We start from the raw sequence: 26,998 nt of genomic DNA on the forward strand, positions 1-26,998 counted from the left end.
CGCCCAGCGAATGACAGGGGGTGCAACGAGCAGCAGTGCGTCTCACACACGCGGCGGGGCGCTCGCCAATTCGGCCGTCACTCTGCTGGGACGCCGGGCGCGCCTCCCCGCGCCGTCCTCGAGGAACTGGCGGTTGCGGAAGGAAGCGCTTTCGTCAAATGCGGCCGAAAACTAACATTTTGTGTGTTGGGAGAAAAGCCGAACGCGAATTCTGCCGTGCTCCTACATTAGATGAGCGCCAACAGCCATACCATGATGAATACACCGGTTCTCGTCCGATCACCGAAGTTAAGCATCATCGGGCCCGGCTAGTACTTGGATGGGTGACCGCCTGGGAAACCCGGCTGCTGTTGGCTCCCTTCCTGTTTTTTTTTTTGTTATGTCGCCAGCCCAATTTTCAAACTACCTTTCTGTTGTGACAAAGATGCTTCTTTAAGCCTTTTAAACTACTGTAATGGTACGAAAATGCAGTAATTAACTCAGTTTGAGGGAGAATGTGCTAACCAAGTTTGCCAAGAAGACTTTGAAAACGACAAAACAGTACGAATCGGCAGGTGATTTCTGAAATACGTCACCGCCTATTGTTGTGTAGGAGTGTAGAGTTCCAAATTTGATTTGTGACCACGAATTTATTCCTTAGTCGTCTCGTCTCGTCTCGTTTCGTCTCGTCCCGCAGACGTTTGTCGTGCTTGCGTTGTCATATGGACCACGACCGGAGCGGCAGCGAGCGGCAGTCGCGCAAAGTCGGGACAAGTCGGGACGGGGACAGGGACAGGGATAGGAATGGTGCGAATGCACTGCAAACTACGCAGACACCTGGTGTGAGGCGATTCGAGGCGAGGCGAGGCGAGGCGAGGAAGCCCACATCGCTACCAGTGGGCCCTCCAGCACGACACTGCCACATCCCGCACAGGCCCTCCGCTGAACACCAGGGACAAGATGCGTCCTCCGCTAGTGTCGAAGGCTGCACGCGCCCAGCGAATGACAGGAGGTGCAACGAGCAGCAGTGCGTCTCACACACGCGGCGGTGCGCCCGCCAATTCGGCCGTCACTCTGCTGGGACGCCGGGCGCGCCTCCCCGCGCCGTCCTCGAGGAACTGGCGGTTGCGGAAGGATGCGCTTTCGTCAAATGCAGCCGAAAACTAACATTTTGTGTGTTGGGAGAAAAGCCGAACGCGAATTCTGCCGTGCTCCTACATTAGCTGAGCGCCAACGGCCATACCATGATGAATACACCGGTTCTCGTCCGATCACCGAAGTTAAGCATCATCGGGCCCGGCTAGTACTTGGATGGGTGACCGCCTGGAAAACCCGGGTGCTCTTGGCTCCCTTCCTGTTTTTTTTTTTTTTGTTATGTCGCCAGCCCAATTTTCAAACTACCTTACTGTTGTGACAAAGATGCTTCTTTAAGCCTTTTAAACTACTGTAATGGTACGAAAATGCAGTAATTAACTCAGTTTGAGGGAGAATGTGCTAACCAATTTTGCCAAGAGGACTTTGAAAACGACAAAACAGTACAAATCGGCAGGTGATTTCTGAAATACGTCACCGCCTATTGTTGTGTAGGAGTGTAGAGTTCCAAATTTGATTTGTAACCACGAATTTATTCCTTAGTCGTCTCGTCTCGTCTCGTCTCGTCTCGTCTCGTCCCGCAGACGTTTGTCGTGCTTGCGCTGTCATATGGACCACGACCCGAGCGGCAGTCGAGCAAATTCGGGACAAGTCGGGATGGGGACAGGGACAGGGATAGGAATGGTGCGAATGCACTGCAAACTACGCAGACACCTGGTGTGTGGCGAGGCGATTCGAGGCGAGGCGAGGAAGCCCACATCGCTACCAGTGGGCCCTCCAGCACGACACTGCCACACCCCGCACAGGCCCTCCGCTGAACACCAGGGACAAAATGCGTCCTCCGCTAGTGTCGAAGGCTGCACGCGCCCAGCGAATGACAGGGGGTGCAACGAGCAGCAGTACGTCTCACACACGCGGCGGTGCGCCCGCCAATTCGGCCGTCACTCTGCTGGGACGCCGGGCGCGCCTCCTTGCGTCGTCCTCGAGGAACTGGCGGTTGCGGAAGGAAGCGCTTTCGTCAAATGCGGCCGAAAACTAACATTTTGTGTGTTGGGAGAAAAGCCGAACGCGAATTCTGCCGTGCTCCTACATTAGATGAGCGCCAACGGCCATACCATGATGAATACACCGGTTCTCGTCCGTTCACCGAAGTTAAGCATCATCGGGCCCGACTAGTACTTGGATAGGTGACCGCCTGGGAAACCCGGGTGCTGCTGGCTCCCTTCCTGTTTTTTTTTTTGTTATGTCGCCAGCCCAATTTTCAAACTATCTTTCTGTTGTGACAAAGATGCTTCTTTAAGCCTTTTAAACTACTGTAATGGTACGAAAATGCAGTAATTAACTCAGTTTGAGGGAGAATGTGCTAACCAAGTTTGCCAAGAAGACTTTGTAAACAACAAAACATTACGAATCGTCAGGTGATTTCTGAAATACGTCACCGCCTATTGTTGTGTAGGAGTGTAGAGTTCCAAATTTGATTTGTAACGACGAATTTATTCCTTAGTCGTCTCGTCTCGTCTCGTCTCGTCCCGCAGACGTTTGTCGTGCTTGCGCTGTCATATGGACCACGACCCGAGCGGCAGTCGAGCAAAGTCGGGACAAGTCGGGACGGGGACAGGGACAGGGATAGGAATGGTGCGAATGCACTGCAAACTACGCAGACACCTGGTGTGAGGCGAGGCGAGGCGAGGCGAGGCGAGGAAGCCCACATCGCTACCAGCGGGCCCTCCAGCACGACACTGCCACACCCCGCACAGGCCCTCCGCTGAACACCAGGGACAAGATGCGTCCTCCGCTAGTGTCGAAGGGTGCACGCGCCCAGCGAATGACAGGGGGTGCAACGAGCAGCAGTGCGTCTCACACACGCGGCGGTGCGCCCGCCAATTCGGCCGTCACTCTGCTGGGACGCCGGGCGCGCCTCCCCGCGCCGTCCTCGAGGAACTGGCGGTTGCGGAAGGAAGCGCTTTCGTCAAATGCGGCCGAAAACTAACATTTTGTGTGTTGGGAGAAAAGCCGAACGCGAATTCTGCCGTGCTCCTACATTAGTTGAGCGCCAACGGCCATACCATGAAGAATACACCGGTTCTCGTCCGATCACCGAAGTTAAGCATCATCGGGCATGGCTAGTACTTGGATGGGTGACCGCCTGGGAAACCCGGGTGCGGCTGGCTCCCTTCCTGTTTTTTTTTGTTATGTCACCAGCCCAATTTTCAAACTACCTTTCTGTTGTGACAAAGATGCTTCTTTATGCCTTTTAAACTACTGTAATGGTACGAAAATGCAGTAATTAACTCAGTATGAGGGAGAATGTGCTAACCAAGTTTGCCAAGAGGACTTTGAAAACGACAAAACAGTACGAATCGGCAGGTGATTTCTGAAATACGTCACCGCCTATTGTTGTGTAGGAGTGTAGAGTTCCAAATTTGATTTGTAACCACGAATTTATTCCTTAGTCGTCTCGTCTCGTCTCGTCTCGTCTCGTCCCGCAGACGTTTGTCGTGCTTGCGCTGTCATATGGACCACGACCCGAGCGGCAGCGAGCGGCAGTCGAGCAAAGTCGGGACAGGTCGGGACGGGGACAGGGACAGGGATAGGAATGGTGCGAATGCACTGCAAACTACGCAGACACCTGGTGTGAGGCGAGGCGAGGCGAGGCGAGGCGAGGCGAGGAAGCCCACATCGCTACCAGTGGGCCCTCCATCACGACACTGCCACACCCCGCACAGGCCCTCCGCTGAACACCAGGGACAAGATGCGTCTTCCGCTAGTGTCGAAGGCTGCACGCGCCCAGCGAATGACAGGGGGTGCAACGAGCTGCAGTGCGTCTCACACACGCGGCGGTGCGCCCGCCAATTCGGCCGTCACTCTGCTGGGACGCCGGGCGCGCCTCCCCGCGCCGTCCTCGAGGAACTGGCGGTTGCGGAAGGAAGCGCTTTCGTCAAATTCGGCCGAAAACTAACATTTTGTGTGTTGGGAGAAAAGCCGAACGCGAATTCTGCCGTGCTCCTACATTAGATGAGCGCCAACGGCCATACCATGATGAATACACCGGTTCTCGTCCGATCACCGAAGTTAAGCATCATCGGGCCCTGCTAGTACTTGGATGGGTGACCGCCTGGGAAACCCGGCTGCTGTTGGCTCCCTTCCTGTTTTTTTTTTTTTGTTATGTCGCCAGCCCAATTTTCAAACTACCTTTCTGTTGTGACAAAGATGCTTCTTTGAGCCTTTTAAACTACTGTAATGGTACGAAAATGCAGTAATTAACTCAGTTTGAGGGAGAATGTGCTAACCAAGTTTGCCAAGAAGACTTTGAAAACGACAAAACAGTACGAATCGGCAGGTGATTTCTGAAATACGTCACCGCCTATTGTTGTGTAGGAGTGTAGAGTTCCAAATTTGATTTGTAACCACGAATTTATTCCTTAGTCGTCTCGTCTCGTCTCGTCCCGCAGACGTTTGTCGTGCTTGCGCTGTCATATGGACCACGACCCGAGCGGCAGCGAGCGGCAGTCGAGCAAAGTCGGGACAAGTCGGGACGGGGACTGGGACAGGGATAGGAATGGTGCGAATGCACTGCAAACTACGCAGACACCTGGTGTGAGGCGAGGCGAGGCGAGGCGAGTCGAGGCGAGGCGAGGAAGCCCACATCGCTACCAGTGGGCCCTCCAGCACGACACTGCCACATCCCGTACAGGCCCTCCGCTGAACACCAGGCACAAGATGCGTCCTCCGCTAGTGTCGAAGGCTGCACGCGCCCAGCGAATGACAGGGGGTGCAACGAGCAGCAGTGCGTCTCACACACGCGGCGGTGCGCCCTCCAATTCGGCTGTCACTCTGCTGGGACGCCGGGCGCGCCTCCCCGCGCCGTCCTCGAGGAACTGGCGGTTGCGGAAGGAAGCGCTTTCGTCAAATGGGGCCGAAAACTAACATTTTGTGTGTTGGGAGAAAAGCCGAACGCGAATTCTGCCGTGCTCCTACATTAGATGAGCGCCAACGGCCATACCATGATGAATACACCGGTTCTCGTCCGTTCACTGAAGTTAAGCATCATCGGGCCCGACTAGTACTTGGATGGGTGACCGCCTGGGAAACCCGGGTGCTGCTGGCTCCCTTCCTGTTTTTTTTTTTTTTTTGTTATGTCACCAGCCCAATTTTCAAACTACCTTTCTGTTGTGACAAAGATGCTTCTTTATGCCTTTTAAACTACTGTAATGGTACGAAAATGCAGTAATTAACTCAGTTTGAGGGAGAATGTGCTAACCAAGTTTGCCAAAAAGACTTTGAAAACGACAAAACAGTACGAATCGGCAGGTGATTTCTGAAATACGTCACCGCCTATTGTTGTGTAGGAGTGTAGAGTTCCAAATTTGATTTGTAACCACGAATTTATTCCTTAGTCGTCTCGTCTCGTCTCGTCTCGTCTCGTCCCGCAGACGTTTGTCGTGCTTGCGCTGTCATATGGACCACGACCCGAGCGGCAGCGAGCGGCAGTCGAGCAAAGTCGGGACAAGTCGGGACGGGGACAGGGACAGGGATAGGAATGGTGCGAATGCACTGCAAACTACGCAGACACCTGGTGTGAGGCGAGGCGAGGCGAGGCGAGGCGAGGCGAGGCGAGGAAGCCCACATCGCTACCAGTGGGCCCTCCAGCACGACACTGCCACACCCCGCACAGGCCCTCCGCTGAACACCAGGGACAAGATGCGTCCTCCGCTAGTGTCGAAGGCTGCACGCGCCCAGCGAATGACAGGGGGTGCAACGAGCAGCAGTGCGTCTCACACACGCGGCGGTGCGCCCGCCAATTCGGCCGTCACTCTGCTGGGACGCCGGGCGCGCCTCCCCGCGCCGTCCTCGAGGAACTGGCGGTTGCGGAAGGAAGCGCTTTCGTCAAATGCGGCCGAAAACTAACATTTTGTGTGTTGGGAGAAAAGCCGAACGCGAATTCTGCCGTGCTCCTACATTAGATGAGCGCCAACGGCCATACCATGATGAATACACCGGTTCTCGTCCGATCACCGAAGTTAAGCAACATCGGGCCCGGCTAGTACTTGGATGGGTGACCGCCTGGGAAACCCGGATGCTGCTGGCTCCCTTCCTGTTTTTTTTTTGTTATGTCGCCAGCCCAATTTTCAAACTATCTTTCTGTTGTGACAAAGATGCTTCTTTAAGCCTTTTAAACTACTGTAATGGTACGAAAATGCAGTAATTAACTCAGTTTGAGGGAGAATGTGCTAACCAAGTTTGCCAAGAAGACTTTGTAAACAACAAAACATTACGAATCGTCAGGTGATTTCTGAAATACGTCACCGCCTATTGTTGTGTAGGAGTGTAGAGTTCCAAATTTGATTTGTAACGACGAATTTATTCCTTAGTCGTCTCGTCTCGTCTCGTCTCGTCCCGCAGGCGTTTGTCGTGCTTGCGCTGTCATATGGACCACGACCCGAGCGGCAGCGAGCGGCAGTCGAGCAAAGTCGGGACAAGTCGGGACGGGGACTGGGACAGGGATAGGAATGGTGCGAATGCACTGCAAACTACGCAGACACCTGGTGTGAGGCGCGACGAGGCGAGGCGAGGCGAGGCGAGGAAGCCCACATCGCTACCAGTGGGCCCTCCAGCACGACACTGCCACACCCCGCACAGGCCCTCCGCTGAACACCAGGGACAAGATGCGTCCTCCGCTAGTGTCGAAGGCAGAACGCGCCCAGCGAATGACAGGGGGTGCAACGAGCAGCAGTGCGTCTCACACACGCGGCGGTGCGCCCGCCAATTCGGCCGTCACTCTGCTGGGACGCCGGGCGCGCCTCCCCGCGCCGTCCTCGAGGAACTGGCGGTTGCGGAAGGAAGCGCTTTCGTCAAATGCGGCCGAAAACTAACATTTTGCGTGTTGGGAGAAAAGCCGAACGCGAATTCTGCCGTGCTCCTACATTAGATGAGCGCCAACGGCCATACCATGATGAATACACAGGTTCTCGTCCGATCACCGAGGTTAAGCATCATCGGGCACGGCTAGTACTTGGATGGGTGACCGCCTGGGAAACCCGGGTGCTGTTGGCTCCCTTCCTGTTTTTTTTTTGTCATGTCGCCAGCCCAATTTTCAAACTACCTTTCTGTTGTGACAAAGATGCTTCCTTAAGCCTTTTAAACTACTGTAATGGTACGAAAATGCAGTAATTAACTCAGTTTGAGGGAGAATGTGCTAACCAAGTTTGCCAAGAAGACTTTGAAAACGACAAAACACTACGAATCGGCAGGTGATTTCTGAAATACGTCACCGCCTATTCTTGTGTAGGAGTGTAGAGTTCCAAATTTGATTTGTAACCACGAATTTATTCCTTAGTCGTCTCGTCTCGTCTCGTCTCGTCTCGTCCCGCAGACGTTTGTCGTGCTTGCGCTGTCATATGGACCACGACCCGAGCGGCAGCGAGCGGCAGTCGAGCAAAGTCGGGACAAGTCGGGACGGGGACAGGGACAGGGATAGGAATGGTGCGAATGCACTGCAAACTACGCAGACACCTAGTGTGAGGCGAGGCGAGGCGAGGCGAGGCGAGGCGAGGCGAGGCGAGGAAGCCCACATCGCTACCAGTGGGCCCTCCAGCACGACATTGCCACACCCCGCACAGGCCCTCCGCTGAACACCAGGGACAAGGTGCGTCCTCCGCTAGTGTCGAAGGCTGCACGCGCCCAGCCGGACGTGTGTTAGGCTCGTGCCTGCTGACACCTTCGTGTGCTGCAGGCGGTGTCTTCGTCGCGTGTTTGGTGCTGCGCCTCGCAGCGTTCTCTCTTCTCTACTAGTTCCTGTAAGTTTATTGACGCTTTATTATGAATCGTGCTAACTCCGTACAGTGTGTTTTTGATAGGAACGCGGCTAGACCGTCGCCTTTTGATGTACACGAATGGGTATTTTCCGAATTGCGTATTCCCGAATCTGATTTGATCGGTATCCAGCTTGACTTTATTCAAAACTCTGTATTTTTGAAACTTCCGACCGCGGATTTTGTAGACAAGCTTGTTACCGAAAGTGGTGGAGTTAAGAAGTTTAAGCACGTGGACGGTGCTTTGTCTGATGTTTTGATTCTGCCGGCAGGCTTCGGCATTCGAAATGTGAAAGTTTATAATGTTCCGTTCGAATGCCCAAATGAGGCCATTGCTCGTAAACTCGGAGAATTTGGCACCGTGCTTAGTGTGGAGAATGATGTGTGGCCTGCAGGATTTAGGTACCGGGTTCTGAGTGGTGTTCGGACGGTCCGTGTAGATTTGAAGAAACATATACCGTCGTATTTGCTCATTGCTGGCACGCGCGCTTTCCTCAGCTATAGTGGGCAGCCGCAGACGTGCTCCGTGTGTGGCAAAACAGATCATTTGCGACAAACCTGCACTTTACGCAGGCCGGCTCAGCTGCCGCGCGAAGCTGCTGATACCTCCACGTATGCGGGCGCGTTGGTTGGACCCCCCTCGATCACCCCGCCCGACCGACCGGTTTCTGCCGCTCCTGCAGCTGAGGCTCCTGTGTCTGACAATGTGACTCCGCCCACAGTTGTCGTTCCCCCGGTTGTGTCAGAACAAAGTTTACCTGCCGATCACACCCCTCGCGAGGTCCGTATTGCTGATTTGCCAGCCGTCAGTGTTTCGGACGTGCCCGTTCCGGAGACTTCTGAAATGTTGGTCGCGTCACCACGGCCGATTTCAGTCCCCGCCCCGCCGACAGACAAGCGGAAATTGCCGTCACAGCCGGGCCCGTCCACCGCCGGCGAGGCGGATGCTAGCGGTGCCGAAAGTGAGGTGTCCCAAGCTTCCACTCAGTCCGCCCCTGCCGATCCAAAACCGAAGCGTAAAAGGTCAAAGAAGCGTTCGAAAACGGCGCCCACTGAGGGCGTCGACGTCACCTTCGACCAGGCGGTTGAGGGACTGACGGATACTTTGGTCCAAGAGCGTCGCGACGCACCTTTCGTACACGGTCCACCTGTGTCGGTGCCCACCGCCCCCGCTTCCCGGCCCGTTCCGGACGCCGCACCTGCTCCTTCGGACACCATGCAGTGGTCTGATGATGTGGAGGAGGATCACTTTTTCTAGTTCCGCTTAAGTTACAGAGTCCACCCTGACGCGTGCATTCCACCAGTTACGCGTCCTCACCCTTAATATCAATCACATCCGAAGTGACCGTAAAGTTCACGCCCTCTTACACTTTTTGCAATCTGCTCGTTGCGATGTGGTTTTCCTTCAAGAAATAACAGCTGACGTTGTCCCGCATCTTACTGCCTATAATGTAATTCTTAATATTGATCCGGAAGCGACCTTTGGTACGGCTATTTTAATCACGCCCGGTTTAGAGTATAAACACGTAGAAATTTTACCGAATGGACGAGGGTTGGCATGTGTTATCTGCGACATATTTTTTGTTAACGTGTATGCCCCCTCTGGAACTGACAATAAACGTCTGAGGGATACTTTTTTCCATCATGATTTATGTCAGCTCTTCCATCGAAACCACCGACGGATCATCTTAGGTGGTGATTTTAATTGTGTCTTGCGTGATGCCGACCAGGAGCCGACGGCGAATAAGTGTCTTGCACTGCAAACTTTAGTTGACACTTTTAAACTTGAGGACACGTGGCTTTGTTTTAGTCCGACTGCTACAGGTTTTACTTATTTTTATCCTACTGGGCATAGTAGATTGGACAGATTTTATATATCGCCGGACCTCGCTGCTCAAATCTTGCAGGCAGAAGTTGCTCCCGTCGCTTTTTCGGATCATTGTGGTTATTTGTGTGCTTTTAATGTTCCGTCTGTTCGCCCAGAACGTACGCGATCCTACTGGAAATTCAATGTTAGTGTTTTGGATGACGTCAGTCTTGTCGAACAGGTGCATTTGTTGTGGCACCAACTTCTTCAGAGCCGCCCACAGGCGGGTTCTACTGTCGATTGGTGGCTCCGTCACGCTAAACCGGCTATTCGTACTCTGCTCATTAATTACTGTCGTGACAAGGCCCATTGGGAAGTGATGACGGTCGCTTTCTATCGCGATTGTTTACAGGATTTAATTACTCGGGTTACCGACCGCCCTGAACTCCTTCCCACGTTACGGAAAATTAAGACGAAGATTTTAAACCATCTGCATCGGAAGGCACAGGGCTCTGTTGTCCGTAGCAGGCCTTTCGATCCCACTTTGGAGGAACCGCTTTCATTGTATCATTTACGACGGGCCCGTCTGCGGCGTGAAAAACTTTTATTCACCGACTGGATAACGCGTGACGGTCTTAGGACTTCAGATTGCCGGGTGATTCAGGACGAAATTTACGATCACTACTCTAATCTCTTTCAATCTCAACCTTTGAATGAAGCCTCCTTGCAGATGTTTTTACACGACCTGCCTTCTATTTTAACGCGTCAGGATAGACTTCTTTTAAATGAGCGTTTTACAGCTGCTGATGTTTCTGCCGCCGTTAAGGCTAGCCCGAAGGGAAAGGCCCCTGGCCATGACGGCATTCCTGTGGAATTTTATGTGAAATTTTCCGGTCTTTTAACTGATACTTTTGTTGCCATGGTGAATGAAATACATAATGGTCTCGATGTGCCGGAAGAATTTTTAGAGGGTCTCGTCGTCCTCATCCCGAAAACCACTGGCATCCCAAGTGCGGTGACTTTACGGCCGATCACACTCTTAAACGCCGATTATAAAATCATAGCACGCTGCTTTTCCCACCGTTTGCGGCCGGCGTTGAAGACCGTCATTAGTCCTTCTCAATCGTGTGCCGTACCTGGACGGAATATTTATGACGCTGTACTCGCGTATCGTGAGTGTATCGCTTCTGCCTCGTCACGCCGTGGCGGCCGGGCTGCGATACTTTCCATTGATTTTCATAACGCGTTTGATAGAATTAGTCACGAGTACTTGCGGCGGGTCATGTCTAAGTTTGGATTTGGTTTAACATTCACGCATGTGATATCTAACCTTCTGAAATCGGCTACATCCAGAATCCTTTTTCATGGCCAGGCCGGTGATGTCCTCAGGATGAACAGATCCGTCCGCCAAGGGTGCCCACTTTCCATGGGATTATTCGTTTTAGCGTTGGATCCTCTGATCCGTAAGATAACAAATGTTTGCCACGGTGTCCCGTTTGGTACGGGTTCGCTTGTCTGTCGGGCGTATGCGGACGACTTGGGTGTTTTTATCCAACGTCCCGATGATATTGATACGCTCCGCCTCATTCTTCACCAATTTGAAACGGCATCGGGTGCGGTTGTGAACCCCCGTAAATCCATCTTACTGCCGCTTACTGCGACCATGAGGGCTGTCCGTCGTGATTGGTATACCGTAAGGTTGCGACATAAGATTCTCGGGATCCAGATGACTGCCAATGTACAACAAATGGCGGTGATAAATTGGCGCGCGGTGTTATATTCTGTACGAGCGGCGACTCAGGCTGCCGCCAAACGAAATTTGTCTTTGCTGGATAGAGCTTCGGTTGTAAATACCCAGGTGTTGGCCAAGGCCTGGTACTTGGCTCAAGTTTTGCCGGTGCCGAAGGAGATTGAACGGGCAATCAAGCATGCTGTTTCTTGGTTGGTCTGGCGAGGCGAAATCTTTAAAGTCGCCTACAATATTTGCACGCTCCCGCCGGACAGGGGCGGCGTCGGTATGGTTGATTTTCCTTCAAAGTGTGCTGCCCTTTTGCTCCACCGAACCAACCGTGTAATAGCCAATGCGGGGCTTAGCCCCACGTCGGTACTCTTCGACCTTTACCGCCCTGCTTCTCTCCGCGCGCCTGTCTCTGTCCAGGCTATCCCGTACAGATTGAATTTCGTTCGCCAGTATTTCCTCCACACTAGCTATCTGATAGGCGACGACCGGCGCAGGGGTAGCGTCAGCGCGATCGCAGAGGCCCTCCGCGGAACTCTGCCGACTAACAAATGGGAGTTGAGGCTGCCGCAATGCGATTGGCGGACGGTGTGGTCCAACATTTCCAGTAAATTGTTGACATCCGATGTTCGGGCCACCTGGTATAAAGTTGTGAATCGCACCGTTGCCACGAATGCGAAACTCCACGCAATCAATCTCCTCCCGAGTGGCCTCTGCGGGCGGTGCGCGGCTGAGGACACGATCGAACACCGTTTTGTGTGCCCCCAGTTTCAAGAGGTATGGGATGCCACCCGTGAGATGTTGGCATTGATCAATCGGACTACCCCGCGTGCCATACAGCCTTTGTATATCCTGGTTCCCGACTGGCGGCCGTATCCTGCCACCAAGAGAAACGCTACCGTGTGGATCGCTGCGCATGCTGCACATGCGATTTTTTCTCTTCGACTCATGGATCGCTTGCAGTTTTTGACGTATCTTTGGGACTACTATGGGCGGGAGAAACGTAACCCGCAGTATGTTTCCAATTATGCCCGATTTTTAGATGTACCTCTACGGACCGCCTTTACTAAATTACATATTTCTCTCCTGCCATGATTATGTACTTTCCATTCCACTGTTCCTTTTGGTGGAATGTGCGGAATGATATCATTGTTCTATTCTTGATGTATGACAGTTAATTTGTCTCACCGGCTCGACTACTCTTCCGCCATTTTGGGAGGTTGTCCTTAGGATTGCCATATTGGTTTTTTTTTTTTTCTCTCCTGGATTTGACGATTTGTTCCCTAATTGCTGACTTTTCCTAAATTTTTGTGACTATTGCAGGACTGTCAATTGACTTGTCCCTGAACTGTGAGACGGTGCTTAAAGATATTTTGTGTTGAAACGGTTGCCTCTTGGGCACGGAAATCAAGCTTATCGAGAAGACGAAATATGTTTGCTGCTGCCGGAATTGTGTAGAATTCACCTTTACCGTGCGCCGGACATATTTGGCACGTATAGTGTGCTCGTTCGTGTGTGTTTTTTATTTTTTAAATTTTCTTTGAGAGTCTCTTTACTTTTGCTTTTCTCTTGCGGCGGGAGGCCTCCGCTGCTGACTTGTGGTCATTGTCCTTCTAGAATGGTTTTTTATTTGTGTTTCGCGTTTGCGTTCTTCCTTCCTCACGTTATATCCACACCTTCAGCGGATGGTATTCCTTTCTCACATCGTTTTGGACATGTTTCCGCTGGCCACAATGGACCTTTGTTCTCCTAAAGGATCTCAAAAAAAAAAAAAAAAAAAAAAAAAAAAAAAAAAAAAAAAAAAAAAAAAAAAAAAAAGAAGAAAAAAAAAAAGAAACCAATAAGAAAAATGCTGATCTCGCACAAAAAAAAAAAAAAAAATAAAGAGAGTACAATACACCACTTTTCCGTTATTCCCTGTTTCTTGGGTTGGGAGGGCGAGGGAGACACTGTGGCCGGGCCTCGGATTGCGACCCCCGCCCACTTTGCCTCCACCGCCACCCTGGCCTGCTCTTACAATGAAGTATATTTAGTTGAAAAAAAAAAAAAAAAAAAAAGTTAAGCATCATCGGGCAAAAAAAAAAAAAAAAAAAAAAAAAGTTCTCGTCCAAAAAAAAAAAAAAAAAAAAATAAAAAAAAAAAAAAAAAAAAAAAAGTTCTCGTCCGATCACCGAAGTTAAGCATCATCGGGCCCGGCTAGTACTTGGATGGGTGACCGCCTGGGAAACCCGGGTGCTGTTGGCTCCCTTCCTTTTTTTTTTTTTTTTTTTTTTTTTTTGTTATGTCGCCAGCCCAATTTTCAAACTACCTTTCTGTTGCGACAAAGATGCTTCCTTAAGCCTTTTAAACTACTGTAATGGTACGAAAATGCAGTAATTAACTCAGTTTGAAAAAAAAAAAAAAAAAAAAAAAAATTCTCGTCCGATCACCGAAGTTAAGCATCATCGGGCCCGGCTAGTACTTGGATGGGTGACCGCCTGGGAAACCCGGGTGCTGTTGGCTCCCTTCCTGTTTTTTTTTGTTATGTCGCCAGCCCAATTTTCAAACTACCTTTCTGTTGTGACAAAGATGCTTCTTTAAGCCTTTTAAACTACCGTAATGGTACGAAAATGCAGTAATTAACTCAGTTTGAGGGAGAATGTACTAACCAAGTTTGCCAAGAAGACTTTGAAAACGACAAAACAGTACAAATCGGCTGGTGATTTCTGAAATACGTCACCGCCTATTGTTGTGTAGGAGTGTAGAGTTCCAAATTTGATTTGTAACCACGAATTTATTCCTTAGTCGTCTCGTCTCGTCTCGTCTCCTCTCGTCTCGTCCCGCAGACGTTTGTCGTGCTTGCGCTGTCATATGGACCACGACCCGAGCGGCAGCGAGCGGCATTCGAGCAAAGTCGGGACAAGTCGGGACGGGGACGGGGACAGGGATAGGAATGGTGCGAATGCACTGCAAACTACGCAGACACCTGGTGTGTGGCGAGGCGAGGCGAGGCGAGGCGAAGAAGCCCACATCGCTACCAGTGGGCCCTCCAGCACGACACTGCCACACCCCGCACAGGCCTTCCGCTGAACACCAGGGACAAGATGCGTCCTCCGCTAGTGTCGAAGGCTGCACGCGCCCAGCGAATGACAGGGGGTGCAACGAGCAGCAGTGCGTCTCACACACGCGGCGGTGCGCCCGCCAATTCGGCCGTCACTCTGCTGGGAAGCCGGGCGCGCCTCCCCGCGCCGTCCTCGAGGAACTGGCGGTTGCGGAAGGAAGCGCTTTCGTCAAATGGGGCCGAAAACTAACATTTTGTGTGTTGGGAGAAAAGCCGAACGCGAATTCTGCCGTGCTCCTACATTAGATGAGCGCCAACGGCCATACCATGATGAATACACCGGTTCTCGTCCGTTCACCGAAGTTAAGCATCATCGGGCCCGGCTAGTACTTGGATGGGTGACCGCCTGGGAAACCCGGGTGCTGTTGGCTCCCTTCCTGCTTTTTTTTTTTTGTTATGTCGCCAACCCAATTTTCAAACTACCTTTCTGTTGTGACAAAGATGCTTCCTTAAGCCTTTTAAACTACTCTAATGGTACGAAAATGCAATAATTAACTCAGTTTGAGGGAGAATGTGCTAACCAAGTTTGCCAAGAAGACTTTGAAAACGACAAAACAGTACGAATCGACAGGTGATTTCTGAAATACGTCACCGCCTATTGTTGTGTAGGAGTGTAGAGTAATAAATTTGATTTGTAACCACGAATTTATTCCTTAGTCGTCTCGTCTCGTCTCGTCTCGTCTCGTCCCGCAGACGTTTATCGTGCTTGCGCTGTCATATGGACCACGACCCGAGCGGCAGTCGAGCAAAGTCGGGACAAGTCGGGACGGGGACAGGGACAGGGATAGGAATGGTGCGAATGCACTGCAAACTACGCAGACACCTGGTGTGAGGCGAGGCGTGGCGAGGCGAGGCGAGGCGAGGAAGCCCACATCGCTACCAGTGGGCCCTCCAGCACGACACTGCCACATCCCGCACAGGCCCTCCGCTGAACACCAGGGACAAGATGCGTCCTCCGCTAGTGTCGAAGGCTGAACGCGCCCAGCGAATGACAGGGGTGCAACGAGCAGCAGTGCGTCTCACACACGCGGCGGTGCGCCCGCCAATTCGGCCGTCACTCTGCTGGGACGCCGGGCGCGCCTCCCCGCGCCGTCCTCGAGGAACTGGCGGTTGCGGAAGGAAGCGCTTTCGTCAAATGCGGCCGAAAACTAACATTTTGTGTGTTGGGAGAAAAGCCGAACGCGAATTCTGCCGTGCTCCTACATTAGATGAGCGCCAACGGCCATACCATGATGAATACACCGGTTCTCGTCCGATCACCGAAGTTAAGCATCATCGGGCCCGGCTAGTACTTGGATGGGTGACCGCCTGGGAAACCCGGGTGCTGTTGGCTCCCTTCCTGTTTTTTTTTTTGTCATGTCGCCAGCCCAATTTTCAAACTACCTTTCTGTTGTGACAAAGATGCTTCTTTAAGCCTTTTAAACTACTGTAATGGTACGAAAATGCAGTAATTAACTCAGTTTTAGGGAGAATGTGCTAACCAAGTTTGCCAAGAAGACTTTGAAAACGACAAAACACTACGAATCGGCAAGTGATTTCTGAAATACGTCACCGCCTATTGTTGTGTAGGAGTGTAGAGTTCCAAATTTGATTTGTAACCACGAATTTATTCCTTAGTCGTCTCGTCTCGTCTCGTCTCGTCTCGTCCCGCAGACGTTTGTCGTGCTTGCGCTGTCATATGGACCACGACCCGAGCGGCAGCGAGCGGCAGTCGAGCAAAGTCGGGACAAGTCGGGACGGGGACGGGGACAGGGATAGGAATGGTGCGAATGCACTGCAAACTACGCAGACACCTGGTGTGTGGCGAGGCGAGGCGAGGCGAAGCGAAGAAGCCCACATCGCTACCAGTGGGCCCTCCAGCACGACACTGCCACACCCCGCACAGGCCTTCCGCTGAACACCAGGGACAAGATGCGTCCTCCGCTAGTGTCGAAGGCTGCACGCGCCCAGCGAATGACAGGGGGTGCAACGAGCAGCAGTGCGTCTCACACACGCGGCGGTGCGCCCGCCAATTCGGCCGTCACTCTGCTGGGAAGCCGGGCGCGCCTCCCCGCGCCGTCCTCGAGGAACTGGCGGTTGCGGAAGGAAGCGCTTTCGTCAAATGGGGCCGAAAACTAACATTTTGTGTGTTGGGAGAAAAGCCGAACGCGAATTCTGCCGTGCTCCTACATTAGATGAGCGCCAACGGCCATATCATGATGAATACACCGGTTCTCGTCCGTTCACCGAAGTTAAGCATCATCGGGCCCGGCTAGTACTTGGATGGGTGACCGCCTGGGAAACCCGGGTGCTGTTGGCTCCCTTCCTGCTTTTTTTTTTTTGTTATGTCGCCAACCCAATTTTCAAACTACCTTTCTGTTGTGACAAAGATGCTTCCTTAAGCCTTTTAAACTACTCTAATGGTACGAAAATGCAATAATTAACTCAGTTTGAGGGAGAATGTGCTAACCAAGTTTGCCAAGAAGACTTTGAAAACGACAAAACAGTACGAATCGACAGGTGATTTCTGAAATACGTCACCGCCTATTGTTGTGTAGGAGTGTAGAGTAATAAATTTGATTTGTAACCACGAATTTATTCCTTAGTCGTCTCGTCTCGTCTCGTCTCGTCTCGTCCCGCAGACGTTTATCGTGCTTGCGCTGTCATATGGACCACGACCCGAGCGGCAGTCGAGCAAAGTCGGGACAAGTCGGGACGGGGACGGGGACAGGGATAGGAATGGTGCGAATGCACTGCAAACTACGCAGACACCTGGTGTGAGGCGAGGCGAGGCGAGGCGAGGCGAGGAAGCCCACATCGCTACCAGTGGGCCCTCCAGCACGACACTGCCACACCCCGCACAGGCCCTCCACTGAACACCAGGGACAAGATGCGTCCTCCGCTAGTGTCGAAGGCTGCACGCGCCCAACGAATGACAGGGGGTGCAACGAGCAGCAGTGCGTCTCACACACGCGGCGGTGCGCCCGCCAATTCGGCCGTCACTCTGCTGGGACGCCGGGCGCGCCTCCCCGCGCCGTCCTCGAGGAACTGGCGGTTGCGGAAGGAAGCGCTTTCGTCAAATGCGGCCGAAAACTAACATTTTGTGTGTTGGGAGAAAAGCCGAACGCGAATTCTGCCGTGCTCCTACATTAGATGAGCGCCAACGGCCATACCATGATGAATACACAGGTTCTCGTCCGATCACCGAAGTTAAGCATCATCGGGCACGGCTGGTACTTGGATGGGTGACCGCCTGGGAAACCCGGGTGCTGTTGGCTCCCTTCCTGTTTTTTTTTTGTCATGTCGCCAGCCCAATTTTCAAACTACCTTTCTGTTGTGACAAAGATGCTTCCTTAAGCCTTTTAAACTACTGTAATGGTACGAAAATGCAGTAATTAACTCAGTTTGAGGGAGAATGTGCTAACCAAGTTTGCCAAGAAGACTTTGAAAACGACAAAACACTACGAATCGGCAGGTGATTTCTGAAATACGTCACCGCCTATTGTTGTGTAGGAGTGTAGAGTTCCAAATTTGATTTGTAACCACGAATTTATTCCTTAGTCGTCTCGTCTCGTCTCGTCTCGTCTCGTCCCGCAGACGTTTGTCGTGCTTGCGCTGTCATATGGACCACGACCCGAGCGGCAGCGAGCGGCACTCGAGCAAAGTCGGGACAAGTCGGGACGGGGACAGGGACAGGGATAGGAATGGTGCGAATGCACTGCAAACTACGCAGACACCTGGTGTGAGGCGAGGTGAGCCGAGGCGAGGCGAGGCGAGGCGAAGCGAGGCGAGGCGAAGCGAGGAAGCCCACATCGCTACCAGTGGGCCCTCCAGCACGACATTGCCACACCCCGCACAGGCCCTCCGCTGAACACCAGGGACAAGGTGCGTCCTCCGCTAGTGTCGAAGGCTGCACGCGCCCAACGAATGACAGGGGGTGCAACGAGCAGCAGTGCGTCTCACACACGCGGCGGTGCGCCCGCCAATTCGGCCGTCACTCTGCTGGGACGCCGGGCGCGCCTCCCCGCGCCGTCCTCGAGGAACTGGCAGTTGCGGAAGGAAGCGCTTTCGTCAAATGCGGCCGAAAACTAACATTTTGTGTGTTCGGAGAAAAGCCGAAAGCGAATTCTGCCGTGCTCCTACATTAGATGAGCGCCAACGGCCATACCATGATGAATACACCGGTTCTCGTCCGATCACCGAAGTTAAGCATCATCGGGCCCGGCTAGTACTTGGATGGGTGACCGCCTGGGAAACCCGGGTGCTGTTGGCTCCCTTCCTGTTTTTTTTTTGTTATGTCGCCAGCCCAATTTTCAAACTACCTTTCTGTTGTGACAGAGATGCTTCTTTAAGCCTTTTAAACTACTGTAATGGTACGAAAATGCAGTAATTAACTCAGTTTGTGGGAGAATGTGCTAACCAAGTTTGCCAAGAAGACTTTGAAAACGACAAAACAGTACGAATCGGCAGGTGATTTCTGAAATACGTCACCGCCTATTGTTGTGTAGGAGTGTAGAGTTCCAAATTTGATTTGTAACCACGAATTTATTCCTTAGTCGTCTCGTCTCGTCTCGTCTCGTCTCGTCCCGCAGACGTTTGTCGTGCTTGCGCTGTCATATGGACCACGACCCGAGCGGCAGCGAGCGGCACTCGAGCAAAGTCGGGACAAGTCGGGACGGGGACAGGGACAGGGATAGGAATGGTGCGAATGCACTGCAAACTACGCAGACACCTGGTGTGAGGCGAGGCGAGCCGAGGCGAGGCGAGGCGAGGCGAAGCGAGGCGAGGCGAAGCGAGGAAGCCCACATCGCTACCAGTGGGCCCTCCAGCACGACATTGCCACACCCCGCACAGGCCCTCCGCTGAACACCAGGGACAAGGTGCGTCCTCCGCTAGTGTCGAAGGCTGCACGCGCCCAACGAATGACAGGGGGTGCAACGAGCAGCAGTGCGTCTCACACACGCGGCGGTGCGCCCGCCAATTCGGCCGTCACTCTGCTGGGACGCCGGGCGCGCCTCCCCGCGCCGTCCTCGAGGAACTGGCAGTTGCGGAAGGAAGCGCTTTCGTCAAATGCGGCCGAAAACTAACATTTTGTGTGTTCGGAGAAAAGCCGAAAGCGAATTCTGCCGTGCTCCTACATTAGATGAGCGCCAACGGCCATACCATGATGAATACACCGGTTCTCGTCCGATCACCGAAGTTAAGCATCATCGGGCCCGGCTAGTACTTGGATGGGTGACCGCCTGGGAAACCCGGGTGCTGTTGGCTCCCTTCCTGTTTTTTTTTTGTTATGTCGCCAGCCCAATTTTCAAACTACCTTTCTGTTGTGACAAAGATGCTTCTTTAAGCCTTTTAAACTACTGTAATGGTACGAAAATGCAGTAATTAACTCAGTTTGTGGGAGAATGTGCTAACCAAGTTTGCCAAGAAGACTTTGAAAACGACAAAACAGTACGAATCGGCAGGTGATTTCTGAAATACGTCACCGCCTATTGTTGTGTAGGAGTGTAGAGTTCCAAATTTGATTTGTAACCACGAATTTATTCCTTAGTCGTCTCGTCTCGTCTCGTCTCGTCTCGTCCCGCAGACGTTTGTCGTGCTTGCGCTGTCATATGGACCACGACCCGAGCGGCAGCGAGCGGCAGTCGAGCAAAGTCGGGACAAGTCGGGACGGGGACGGGGACAGGGATAGGAATGGTGCGAATGCACTGCAAACTACGCAGACACCTGGTGTGAGGCGAGGCGAGGCGAGGCGAGGCGAGGCGAGGAAGCCCACATCGCTACCAGTGGGCCCTCCAGCACGACACTGCCACACCCCGCACAGGCCCTCCACTGAACACCAGGGACAAGATGCGTCCTCCGCTAGTGTCGAAGGCTGCACGCGCCCAACGAATGACAGGGGGTGCAACGAGCAGCAGTGCGTCTCACACACGCGGCGGTGCGCCCGCCAATTCGGCCGTCACTCTGCTGGGACGCCGGGCGCGCCTCCCCGCGCCGTCCTCGAGGAACTGGCGGTTGCGGAAGGAAGCGCTTTCGTCAAATGCGGCCGAAAACTAACATTTTGTGTGTTGGGAGAAAAGCCGAACGCGAATTCTGCCGTGCTCCTACATTAGATGAGCGCCAACGGCCATACCATGATGAATACACAGGTTCTCGTCCGATCACCGAAGTTAAGCATCATCGGGCACGGCTGGTACTTGGATGGGTGACCGCCTGGGAAACCCGGGTGCTGTTGGCTCCCTTCCTGTTTTTTTTTTGTCATGTCGCCAGCCCAATTTTCAAACTACCTTTCTGTTGTGACAAAGATGCTTCCTTAAGCCTTTTAAACTACTGTAATGGTACGAAAATGCAGTAATTAACTCAGTTTGAGGGAGAATGTGCTAACCAAGTTTGCCAAGAAGACTTTGAAAACGACAAAACACTACGAATCGGCAGGTGATTTCTGAAATACGTCACCGCCTATTGTTGTGTAGGAGTGTAGAGTTCCAAATTTGATTTGTAACCACGAATTTATTCCTTAGTCGTCTCGTCTCGTCTCGTCGCGTCTCGTCCCGCAGACGTTTGTCGTGCTTGCGCTGTCATATGGACCACGACCCGAGCGGCAGCGAGCGGCACTCGAGCAAAGTCGGGACAAGTCGGGACGGGGACAGGGACAGGGATAGGAATGGTGCGAATGCACTGCAAACTACGCAGACACCTGGTGTTAGGCGAGGCGAGCCGAGGCGAGGCGAGGCGAGGCGAAGCGAGGCGAGGCGAAGCGAGGAAGCCCACATCGCTACCAGTGGGCCCTCCAGCACGACATTGCCACACCCCGCACAGGCCCTCCGCTGAACACCAGGGACAAGGTGCGTCCTCCGCTAGTGTCGAAGGCTGCACGCGCCCAACGAATGACAGGGGGTGCAACGAGCAGCAGTGCGTCTCACACACGCGGCGGTGCGCCCGCCAATTCGGCCGTCACTCTGCTGGGACGCCGGGCGCGCCTCCCCGCGCCGTCCTCGAGGAACTGGCAGTTGCGGAAGGAAGCGCTTTCGCCAAATGCGGCCGAAAACTAACATTTTGTGTGTTGGGAGAAAAGCCGAACGCGAATTCTGCCGTGCTCCTACATTAGATGAGCGCCAACGGCCATACCATGATGAATACCCAGGTTCTCGTCCGATCACCGAAGTTAAGCATCATCGGGCACGGCTAGTACTTGGATGGGTGACCGCCTGGGAAACCCGGGTGCTGTTGGCTCCCTTCCTGTTTTTTTTTTTTGTCATGTCGCCAGCCCAATTTACAAACTACCTTTCTGTTGTGACAAAGATGCTTCCTTAAGCCTTTTAAACTACTGTAATGGTACGAAAATGCAGTAATTAACTCAGTTTGAGGGAGAATGAGCTAACCAAGTTTGCCAAGAAGACTTTGAAAACGACAAAACACTACGAATCGGCAGGTGATTTCTGAAATACGTCACCGCCTATTGTTGTGTAGGAGTGTAGAGTTCCAAATTTGATTTGTAACCACGAATTTATTCCTTAGTCGTCTCGTCTCGTCTCGTCTCGTCTCGTCCCGCAGACGTTTGTCGTGCTTGCGCTGTCATATGGACCATGACCCGAGCGGCAGCGAGCGGCAGTCGAGCAAAGTCGGGACAAGTCGGGACGGGGACAGGGACAGGGATAGGAATGGTGCGAATGCACTGCAAACTACGCAGACACCTGGTGTGAGGCGAGGCGAGCCGAGGCGAGGCGAGGCGAGGCGAAGCGAGGAAGCCCACATCGCTACCAGTGGGCCCTCCAGCACGACATTGCCACACCCCGCACAGGCCCTCCGCTGAACACCAGGGACAAGGTGCGTCCTCCGCTAGTGTCGAAGGCTGCACGCGCCCAACGAATGACAGGGGGTGCAACGAGCAGCAGTGCGTCTCACACACGCGGCGGTGCGCCCGCCAATTCGGCCGTCACTCTGCTGGGACGCCGGGCGCGCCTCCCCGCGCCGTCCTCGAGGAACTGGCAGTTGCGGAAGGAAGCGCTTTCGTCAAATGCGGCCGAAAACTAACATTTTGTGTGTTGGGAGAAAAGCCGAACGCGAATTCTGCCGTGCTCCTACATTAGATGAGCGCCAACGGCCATACCATGATGAATACCCAGGTTCTCGTCCGATCACCGAAGTTAAGCATCATCGGGCACGGCTAGTACTTGGATGGGTGACCGCCTGGGAAACCCGGGTGCTGTTGGCTCCCTTCCTGTTTTTTTTTTTGTCATGTCGCCAGCCCAATTTTCAAACTACCTTTCTGTTGTGACAAAGATGCTTCCTTAAGCCTTTTAAACTACTGTAATGGTACGAAAATGCAGTAATTAACTCAGTTTGAGGGAGAATGTGCTAACCAAGTTTGCCAAGAAGACTTTGAAAACGACAAAACACTACGAATCGGTAGGTGATTTCTGAAATACGTCACCGCCTATTGTTGTGTAGGAGTGTAGAGTTCCAAATTTGATTTGTAACCACGAATTTATTCCTTAGTCGTCTCGTCTCGTCTCGTCTCGTCTCGTCCCGCAGACGTTTGTCGTGCTTGCGCTGTCATATGGACCACGACCCGAGCGCCAGCGAGCGGCAGTCGAGCAAAGTCGGGACAAGTCGGGACGGGGACAGGGACAGGGATAGGAATGGTGCGAATGCACTGCAAACTACGCAGACACCTGGTGTGAGAAGAGGCGAGGCGAGGCGAGGAAGCCCACATCGCTACCAGTGGGCCCTCCAGCACGACACTGCCACACCCCGCACAGGCCCTCCGCTGAACACCAGGGACAAGATGCGTCCTCCGCTAGTGTCGAAGGCTACACGCGCCCAGCGAATGACAGGGGGTGCAACGAGCAGCAGTGCGTCTCACACACGCGGCGGTGCGCCCGCCAATTAGGCCGTCACTCTGCTGGGACGCCGGGCGCGCCTCCCCGCGCCGTCCTCGAGGAACTGGCGGTTGCGGAAGGAAGCGCTTTCGTCAAATGCGGCCGAAAACTAACATTTTGTGTGTTGGGAGAAAAGCCGAACGCGAATTCTGCCGTGCTCCTACATTAGATGAGCGCCAACGGCCATACCATGATGAATACACAGGTTCTCGTCCGATCACCGAAGTTAAGCATCATCGGGCACGGCTAGTACTTGGATGGGTGACCGCCTGGGAAACCCGGGTGCTGTTGGCTCCCTTCCTGTTTTTTTTTTGTCATGTCGCCAGCCCAATTTTCAAACTACCTTTCTGTTGTGACAAAGATGCTTCCTTAAGCCTTTTAAACTACTGTAATGGTACGAAAATGCAGTAATTAACTCAGTTTGAGGGAGAATGTGCTAACCAAGTTTGCCAAGAAGACTTTGAAAACGACAAAACACTACGAATCGGCAGGTGATTTCTGAAATACGTCACCGCCTATTGTTGTGTAGGAGTGTAGAGTTCCAAATTTGATTTGTAACCACGAATTTATTCCTTAGTCGTCTCGTCTCGTCTCGTCTCGTCTCGTCCCGCAGACGTTTGTCGTGCTTGCGCTGTCATATGGACCACGACCCGAGCGGCAGCGAGCGGCAGTCGAGCAAATTCGGGACAAGTCGGGACGGGGACAGGGACAGGGATAGGAATGGTGCGAATGCACTGCAAACTACGCAGACACCTGGTGTGAGGCGAGGCGAGCCGAGGCGAGGCGAGGCGAGGCGAAGCGAGGAAGCCCACATCGCTACCAGTGGGCCCTCCAGCACGACATTGCCACACCCCGCACAGGCCCTCCGCTGAACACCAGGGACAAGGTGCGTCCTCCGCTAGTGTCGAAGGCTGCACGCGCCCAGCGAATGACAGGGGGTGCAACGAGCAGCAGTGCGTCTCACACACGCGGCGGTGCGCCCGCCAATTCGGCCGTCACTCCGCTGGGACGCCGGGCGCGCCTCCCCGCGCGGTCCTCGAGGAACTGGCGGTTGCGGAAGGAAGCGCTTTCGTCAAATGCGGCCGAAAACTAACATTTTGTGTGTTGGGAGAAAAGCCGAACGCGAATTCTGCCGTGCTCCTACATTAGATGAGCGCCAACGGCCATACCATGATGAATACCCAGGTTCTCGTCCGATCACCGAAGTTAAGCATCATCGGGCACGGCTAGTACTTGGATGGGTGACCGCCTGGGAAACCCGGGTGCTGTTGGCTCCCTTCCTGTTTTTTTTTTTGTCATGTCGCCAGCCCAATTTTCAAACTACCTTTCTGTTGTGACAAAGATGCTTCCTTAAGCCTTTTAAACTACTGTAATGGTACGAAAATGCAGTAATTAACTCAGTTTGAGGGAGAATGTGCTAACCAAGTTTGCCAAGAAGACTTTGAAAACGACAAAACACTACGAATCGGTAGGTGATTTCTGAAATACGTCACCGCCTATTGTTGTGTAGGAGTGTAGAGTTCCAAATTTGATTTGTAACCACGAATTTATTCCTTAGTCGTCTCGTCTCGTCTCGTCTCGTCTCGTCCCGCAGACGTTTGTCGTGCTTGCGCTGTCATATGGACCACGACCCGAGCGCCAGCGAGCGGCAGTCGAGCAAAGTCGGGACAAGTCGGGACGGGGACAGGGACAGGGATAGGAATGGTGCGAATGCACTGCAAACTACGCAGACACCTGGTGTGAGAAGAGGCGAGGCGAGGCGAGGAAGCCCACATCGCTACCAGTGGGCCCTCCAGCACGACACTGCCACACCCCGCACAGGCCCTCCGCTGAACACCAGGGACAAGATGCGTCCTCCGCTAGTGTCGAAGGCTACACGCGCCCAGCGAATGACAGGGGGTGCAACGAGCAGCAGTGCGTCTCACACACGCGGCGGTGCGCCCGCCAATTAGGCCGTCACTCTGCTGGGACGCCGGGCGCGCCTCCCCGCGCCGTCCTCGAGGAACTGGCGGTTGCGGAAGGAAGCGCTTTCGTCAAATGCGGCCGAAAACTAACATTTTGTGTGTTGGGAGAAAAGCCGAACGCGAATTCTGCCGTGCTCCTACATTAGATGAGCGCCAACGGCCATACCATGATGAATACACAGGTTCTCGTCCGATCACCGAAGTTAAGCATCATCGGGCACGGCTAGTACTTGGATGGGTGACCGCCTGGGAAACCCGGGTGCTGTTGGCTCCCTTCCTGTTTTTTTTTTGTCATGTCGCCAGCCCAATTTTCAAACTACCTTTCTGTTGTGACAAAGATGCTTCCTTAAGCCTTTTAAACTACTGTAATGGTACGAAAATGCAGTAATTAACTCAGTTTGAGGGAGAATGTGCTAACCAAGTTTGCCAAGAAGACTTTGAAAACGACAAAACACTACGAATCGGCAGGTGATTTCTGAAATACGTCACCGCCTATTGTTGTGTAGGAGTGTAGAGTTCCAAATTTGATTTGTAACCACGAATTTATTCCTTAGTCGTCTCGTCTCGTCTCGTCTCGTCTCGTCCCGCAGACGTTTGTCGTGCTTGCGCTGTCATATGGACCACGACCCGAGCGGCAGCGAGCGGCAGTCGAGCAAATTCGGGACAAGTCGGGACGGGGACAGGGACAGGGATAGGAATGGTGCGAATGCACTGCAAACTACGCAGACACCTGGTGTGAGGCGAGGCGAGCCGAGGCGAGGCGAGGCGAGGCGAAGCGAGGAAGCCCACATCGCTACCAGTGGGCCCTCCAGCACGACATTGCCACACCCCGCACAGGCCCTCCGCTGAACACCAGGGACAAGGTGCGTCCTCCGCTAGTGTCGAAGGCTGCACGCGCCCAGCGAATGACAGGGGGTGCAACGAGCAGCAGTGCGTCTCACACACGCGGCGGTGCGCCCGCCAATTCGGCCGTCACTCCGCTGGGACGCCGGGCGCGCCTCCCCGCGCGGTCCTCGAGGAACTGGCGGTTGCGGAAGGAAGCGCTTTCGTCAAATGCGGCCGAAAACTAACATTTTGTGTGTTGGGAGAAAAGCCGAACGCGAATTCTGCCGTGCTCCTACATTAGATGAGCGCCAACGGCCATACCATGATGAATACACAGGTTCTCGTCCGATCACCGAAGTTAAGCATCATCGGGCACGGCTAGTACTTGGATGGGTGACCGCCTGGGAAACCCGGGTGCTGTTGGCTCCCTTCCTGTTTTTTTTTTTGTCATGTCGCCAGCCCAATTTTCAAACTACCTTTCTGTTGTGACAAAGATGCTTCCTTAAGCCTTTTAAACTACTGTAATGGTACGAAAATGCAGTAATTAACTCAGTTTGAGGGAGAATGTGCTAACCAAGTTTGCCAGGAAGACTTTGAAAACGACAAAACACTACGAATCGGCAAATGATTTCTGAAATACGTCACCGCCTATTGTTGTGTAGGAGTGTAGAGTTCCAAATTTGATTTGTAACCACGAATTTATTCCTTAGTCGTCTCGTCTCGTCTCGTCCCGCAGACGTTTGTCGTGCTTGCGCTGTCATATGGACCACGACCCGAGCGGCAGCGAGCGGCACTCGAGCAAAGTCGGGACAAGTCGGGA

At 53.2% G+C, this 26,998-nt stretch overlaps 1 protein-coding gene and 21 non-coding genes across 22 annotated transcripts; all 22 read left to right on the forward strand.

Annotated features, from left to right (window-relative positions):
- The first annotated feature begins 237 nt into the window (after nt 1–237).
- Nucleotides 238–356, forward strand: LOC126158877 (5S ribosomal RNA). The gene has a single exon (XR_007533853.1). It is a non-coding gene; the product is annotated as a 5S ribosomal RNA (ribosomal RNA).
- Nucleotides 357–1,208: 852 nt separating this feature from the next.
- Nucleotides 1,209–1,327, forward strand: LOC126158892 (5S ribosomal RNA). Its single transcript, XR_007533867.1, has one exon. It is a non-coding gene; the product is annotated as a 5S ribosomal RNA (ribosomal RNA).
- Nucleotides 1,328–2,172: 845 nt separating this feature from the next.
- Nucleotides 2,173–2,291, forward strand: LOC126158941 (5S ribosomal RNA). The gene has a single exon (XR_007533914.1). It is a non-coding gene; the product is annotated as a 5S ribosomal RNA (ribosomal RNA).
- Nucleotides 2,292–3,123: 832 nt separating this feature from the next.
- Nucleotides 3,124–3,242, forward strand: LOC126158976 (5S ribosomal RNA). Its single transcript, XR_007533946.1, has one exon. It is a non-coding gene; the product is annotated as a 5S ribosomal RNA (ribosomal RNA).
- An 850-nt stretch (nt 3,243–4,092) lies between these two features.
- LOC126158658 (5S ribosomal RNA) lies at nt 4,093–4,211 on the forward strand. The gene has a single exon (XR_007533648.1). It is a non-coding gene; the product is annotated as a 5S ribosomal RNA (ribosomal RNA).
- An 849-nt stretch (nt 4,212–5,060) lies between these two features.
- Nucleotides 5,061–5,179, forward strand: LOC126158921 (5S ribosomal RNA). The gene has a single exon (XR_007533896.1). It is a non-coding gene; the product is annotated as a 5S ribosomal RNA (ribosomal RNA).
- An 862-nt stretch (nt 5,180–6,041) lies between these two features.
- Nucleotides 6,042–6,160, forward strand: LOC126158922 (5S ribosomal RNA). The gene has a single exon (XR_007533897.1). It is a non-coding gene; the product is annotated as a 5S ribosomal RNA (ribosomal RNA).
- An 846-nt stretch (nt 6,161–7,006) lies between these two features.
- LOC126158942 (5S ribosomal RNA) lies at nt 7,007–7,125 on the forward strand. Its single transcript, XR_007533915.1, has one exon. It is a non-coding gene; the product is annotated as a 5S ribosomal RNA (ribosomal RNA).
- An 839-nt stretch (nt 7,126–7,964) lies between these two features.
- On the forward strand, nt 7,965–9,141 carry LOC126158597 (uncharacterized). The gene is made up of 3 exons (XM_049916454.1): nt 7,965–7,968; nt 8,156–8,285; nt 8,457–9,141. The coding sequence occupies exons 1-3, from the start codon at nt 7,965–7,967 to the stop codon at nt 9,139–9,141; spliced, it is 819 nt and encodes a 272-aa protein (XP_049772411.1).
- A 5,639-nt stretch (nt 9,142–14,780) lies between these two features.
- Nucleotides 14,781–14,899, forward strand: LOC126158935 (5S ribosomal RNA). Its single transcript, XR_007533909.1, has one exon. It is a non-coding gene; the product is annotated as a 5S ribosomal RNA (ribosomal RNA).
- An 843-nt stretch (nt 14,900–15,742) lies between these two features.
- On the forward strand, nt 15,743–15,861 carry LOC126158598 (5S ribosomal RNA). Its single transcript, XR_007533592.1, has one exon. It is a non-coding gene; the product is annotated as a 5S ribosomal RNA (ribosomal RNA).
- Nucleotides 15,862–16,708: 847 nt separating this feature from the next.
- On the forward strand, nt 16,709–16,827 carry LOC126158611 (5S ribosomal RNA). Its single transcript, XR_007533604.1, has one exon. It is a non-coding gene; the product is annotated as a 5S ribosomal RNA (ribosomal RNA).
- Nucleotides 16,828–17,666: 839 nt separating this feature from the next.
- On the forward strand, nt 17,667–17,785 carry LOC126158932 (5S ribosomal RNA). The gene has a single exon (XR_007533906.1). It is a non-coding gene; the product is annotated as a 5S ribosomal RNA (ribosomal RNA).
- Nucleotides 17,786–18,661: 876 nt separating this feature from the next.
- On the forward strand, nt 18,662–18,780 carry LOC126158717 (5S ribosomal RNA). Its single transcript, XR_007533703.1, has one exon. It is a non-coding gene; the product is annotated as a 5S ribosomal RNA (ribosomal RNA).
- Nucleotides 18,781–19,656: 876 nt separating this feature from the next.
- On the forward strand, nt 19,657–19,775 carry LOC126158834 (5S ribosomal RNA). Its single transcript, XR_007533814.1, has one exon. It is a non-coding gene; the product is annotated as a 5S ribosomal RNA (ribosomal RNA).
- Nucleotides 19,776–20,626: 851 nt separating this feature from the next.
- LOC126158933 (5S ribosomal RNA) lies at nt 20,627–20,745 on the forward strand. Its single transcript, XR_007533907.1, has one exon. It is a non-coding gene; the product is annotated as a 5S ribosomal RNA (ribosomal RNA).
- An 876-nt stretch (nt 20,746–21,621) lies between these two features.
- Nucleotides 21,622–21,740, forward strand: LOC126158934 (5S ribosomal RNA). The gene has a single exon (XR_007533908.1). It is a non-coding gene; the product is annotated as a 5S ribosomal RNA (ribosomal RNA).
- An 863-nt stretch (nt 21,741–22,603) lies between these two features.
- On the forward strand, nt 22,604–22,722 carry LOC126158936 (5S ribosomal RNA). Its single transcript, XR_007533910.1, has one exon. It is a non-coding gene; the product is annotated as a 5S ribosomal RNA (ribosomal RNA).
- Nucleotides 22,723–23,564: 842 nt separating this feature from the next.
- Nucleotides 23,565–23,683, forward strand: LOC126158854 (5S ribosomal RNA). The gene has a single exon (XR_007533832.1). It is a non-coding gene; the product is annotated as a 5S ribosomal RNA (ribosomal RNA).
- An 861-nt stretch (nt 23,684–24,544) lies between these two features.
- LOC126158937 (5S ribosomal RNA) lies at nt 24,545–24,663 on the forward strand. The gene has a single exon (XR_007533911.1). It is a non-coding gene; the product is annotated as a 5S ribosomal RNA (ribosomal RNA).
- An 842-nt stretch (nt 24,664–25,505) lies between these two features.
- On the forward strand, nt 25,506–25,624 carry LOC126158855 (5S ribosomal RNA). The gene has a single exon (XR_007533833.1). It is a non-coding gene; the product is annotated as a 5S ribosomal RNA (ribosomal RNA).
- An 861-nt stretch (nt 25,625–26,485) lies between these two features.
- On the forward strand, nt 26,486–26,604 carry LOC126158856 (5S ribosomal RNA). The gene has a single exon (XR_007533834.1). It is a non-coding gene; the product is annotated as a 5S ribosomal RNA (ribosomal RNA).
- The last annotated feature ends 394 nt before the right edge of the window (nt 26,605–26,998 follow it).

This window comes from Schistocerca cancellata, unplaced genomic scaffold (genome assembly GCF_023864275.1).
Source record: "Schistocerca cancellata isolate TAMUIC-IGC-003103 unplaced genomic scaffold, iqSchCanc2.1 HiC_scaffold_1114, whole genome shotgun sequence".
Taxonomy (NCBI): domain Eukaryota; kingdom Metazoa; phylum Arthropoda; class Insecta; order Orthoptera; family Acrididae; genus Schistocerca; species Schistocerca cancellata.

What these genes read in the sequence shown, in the direction of transcription:
- LOC126158597 (XM_049916454.1), top strand. An exon ending in GTGTGGCCTGCAGGATTTAG is followed by an intron (nt 8,286 to 8,456) that starts GTACCGGGTTCT and finishes CACTTTACGCAG; the next exon opens with GCCGGCTCAGCTGCCGCGCG.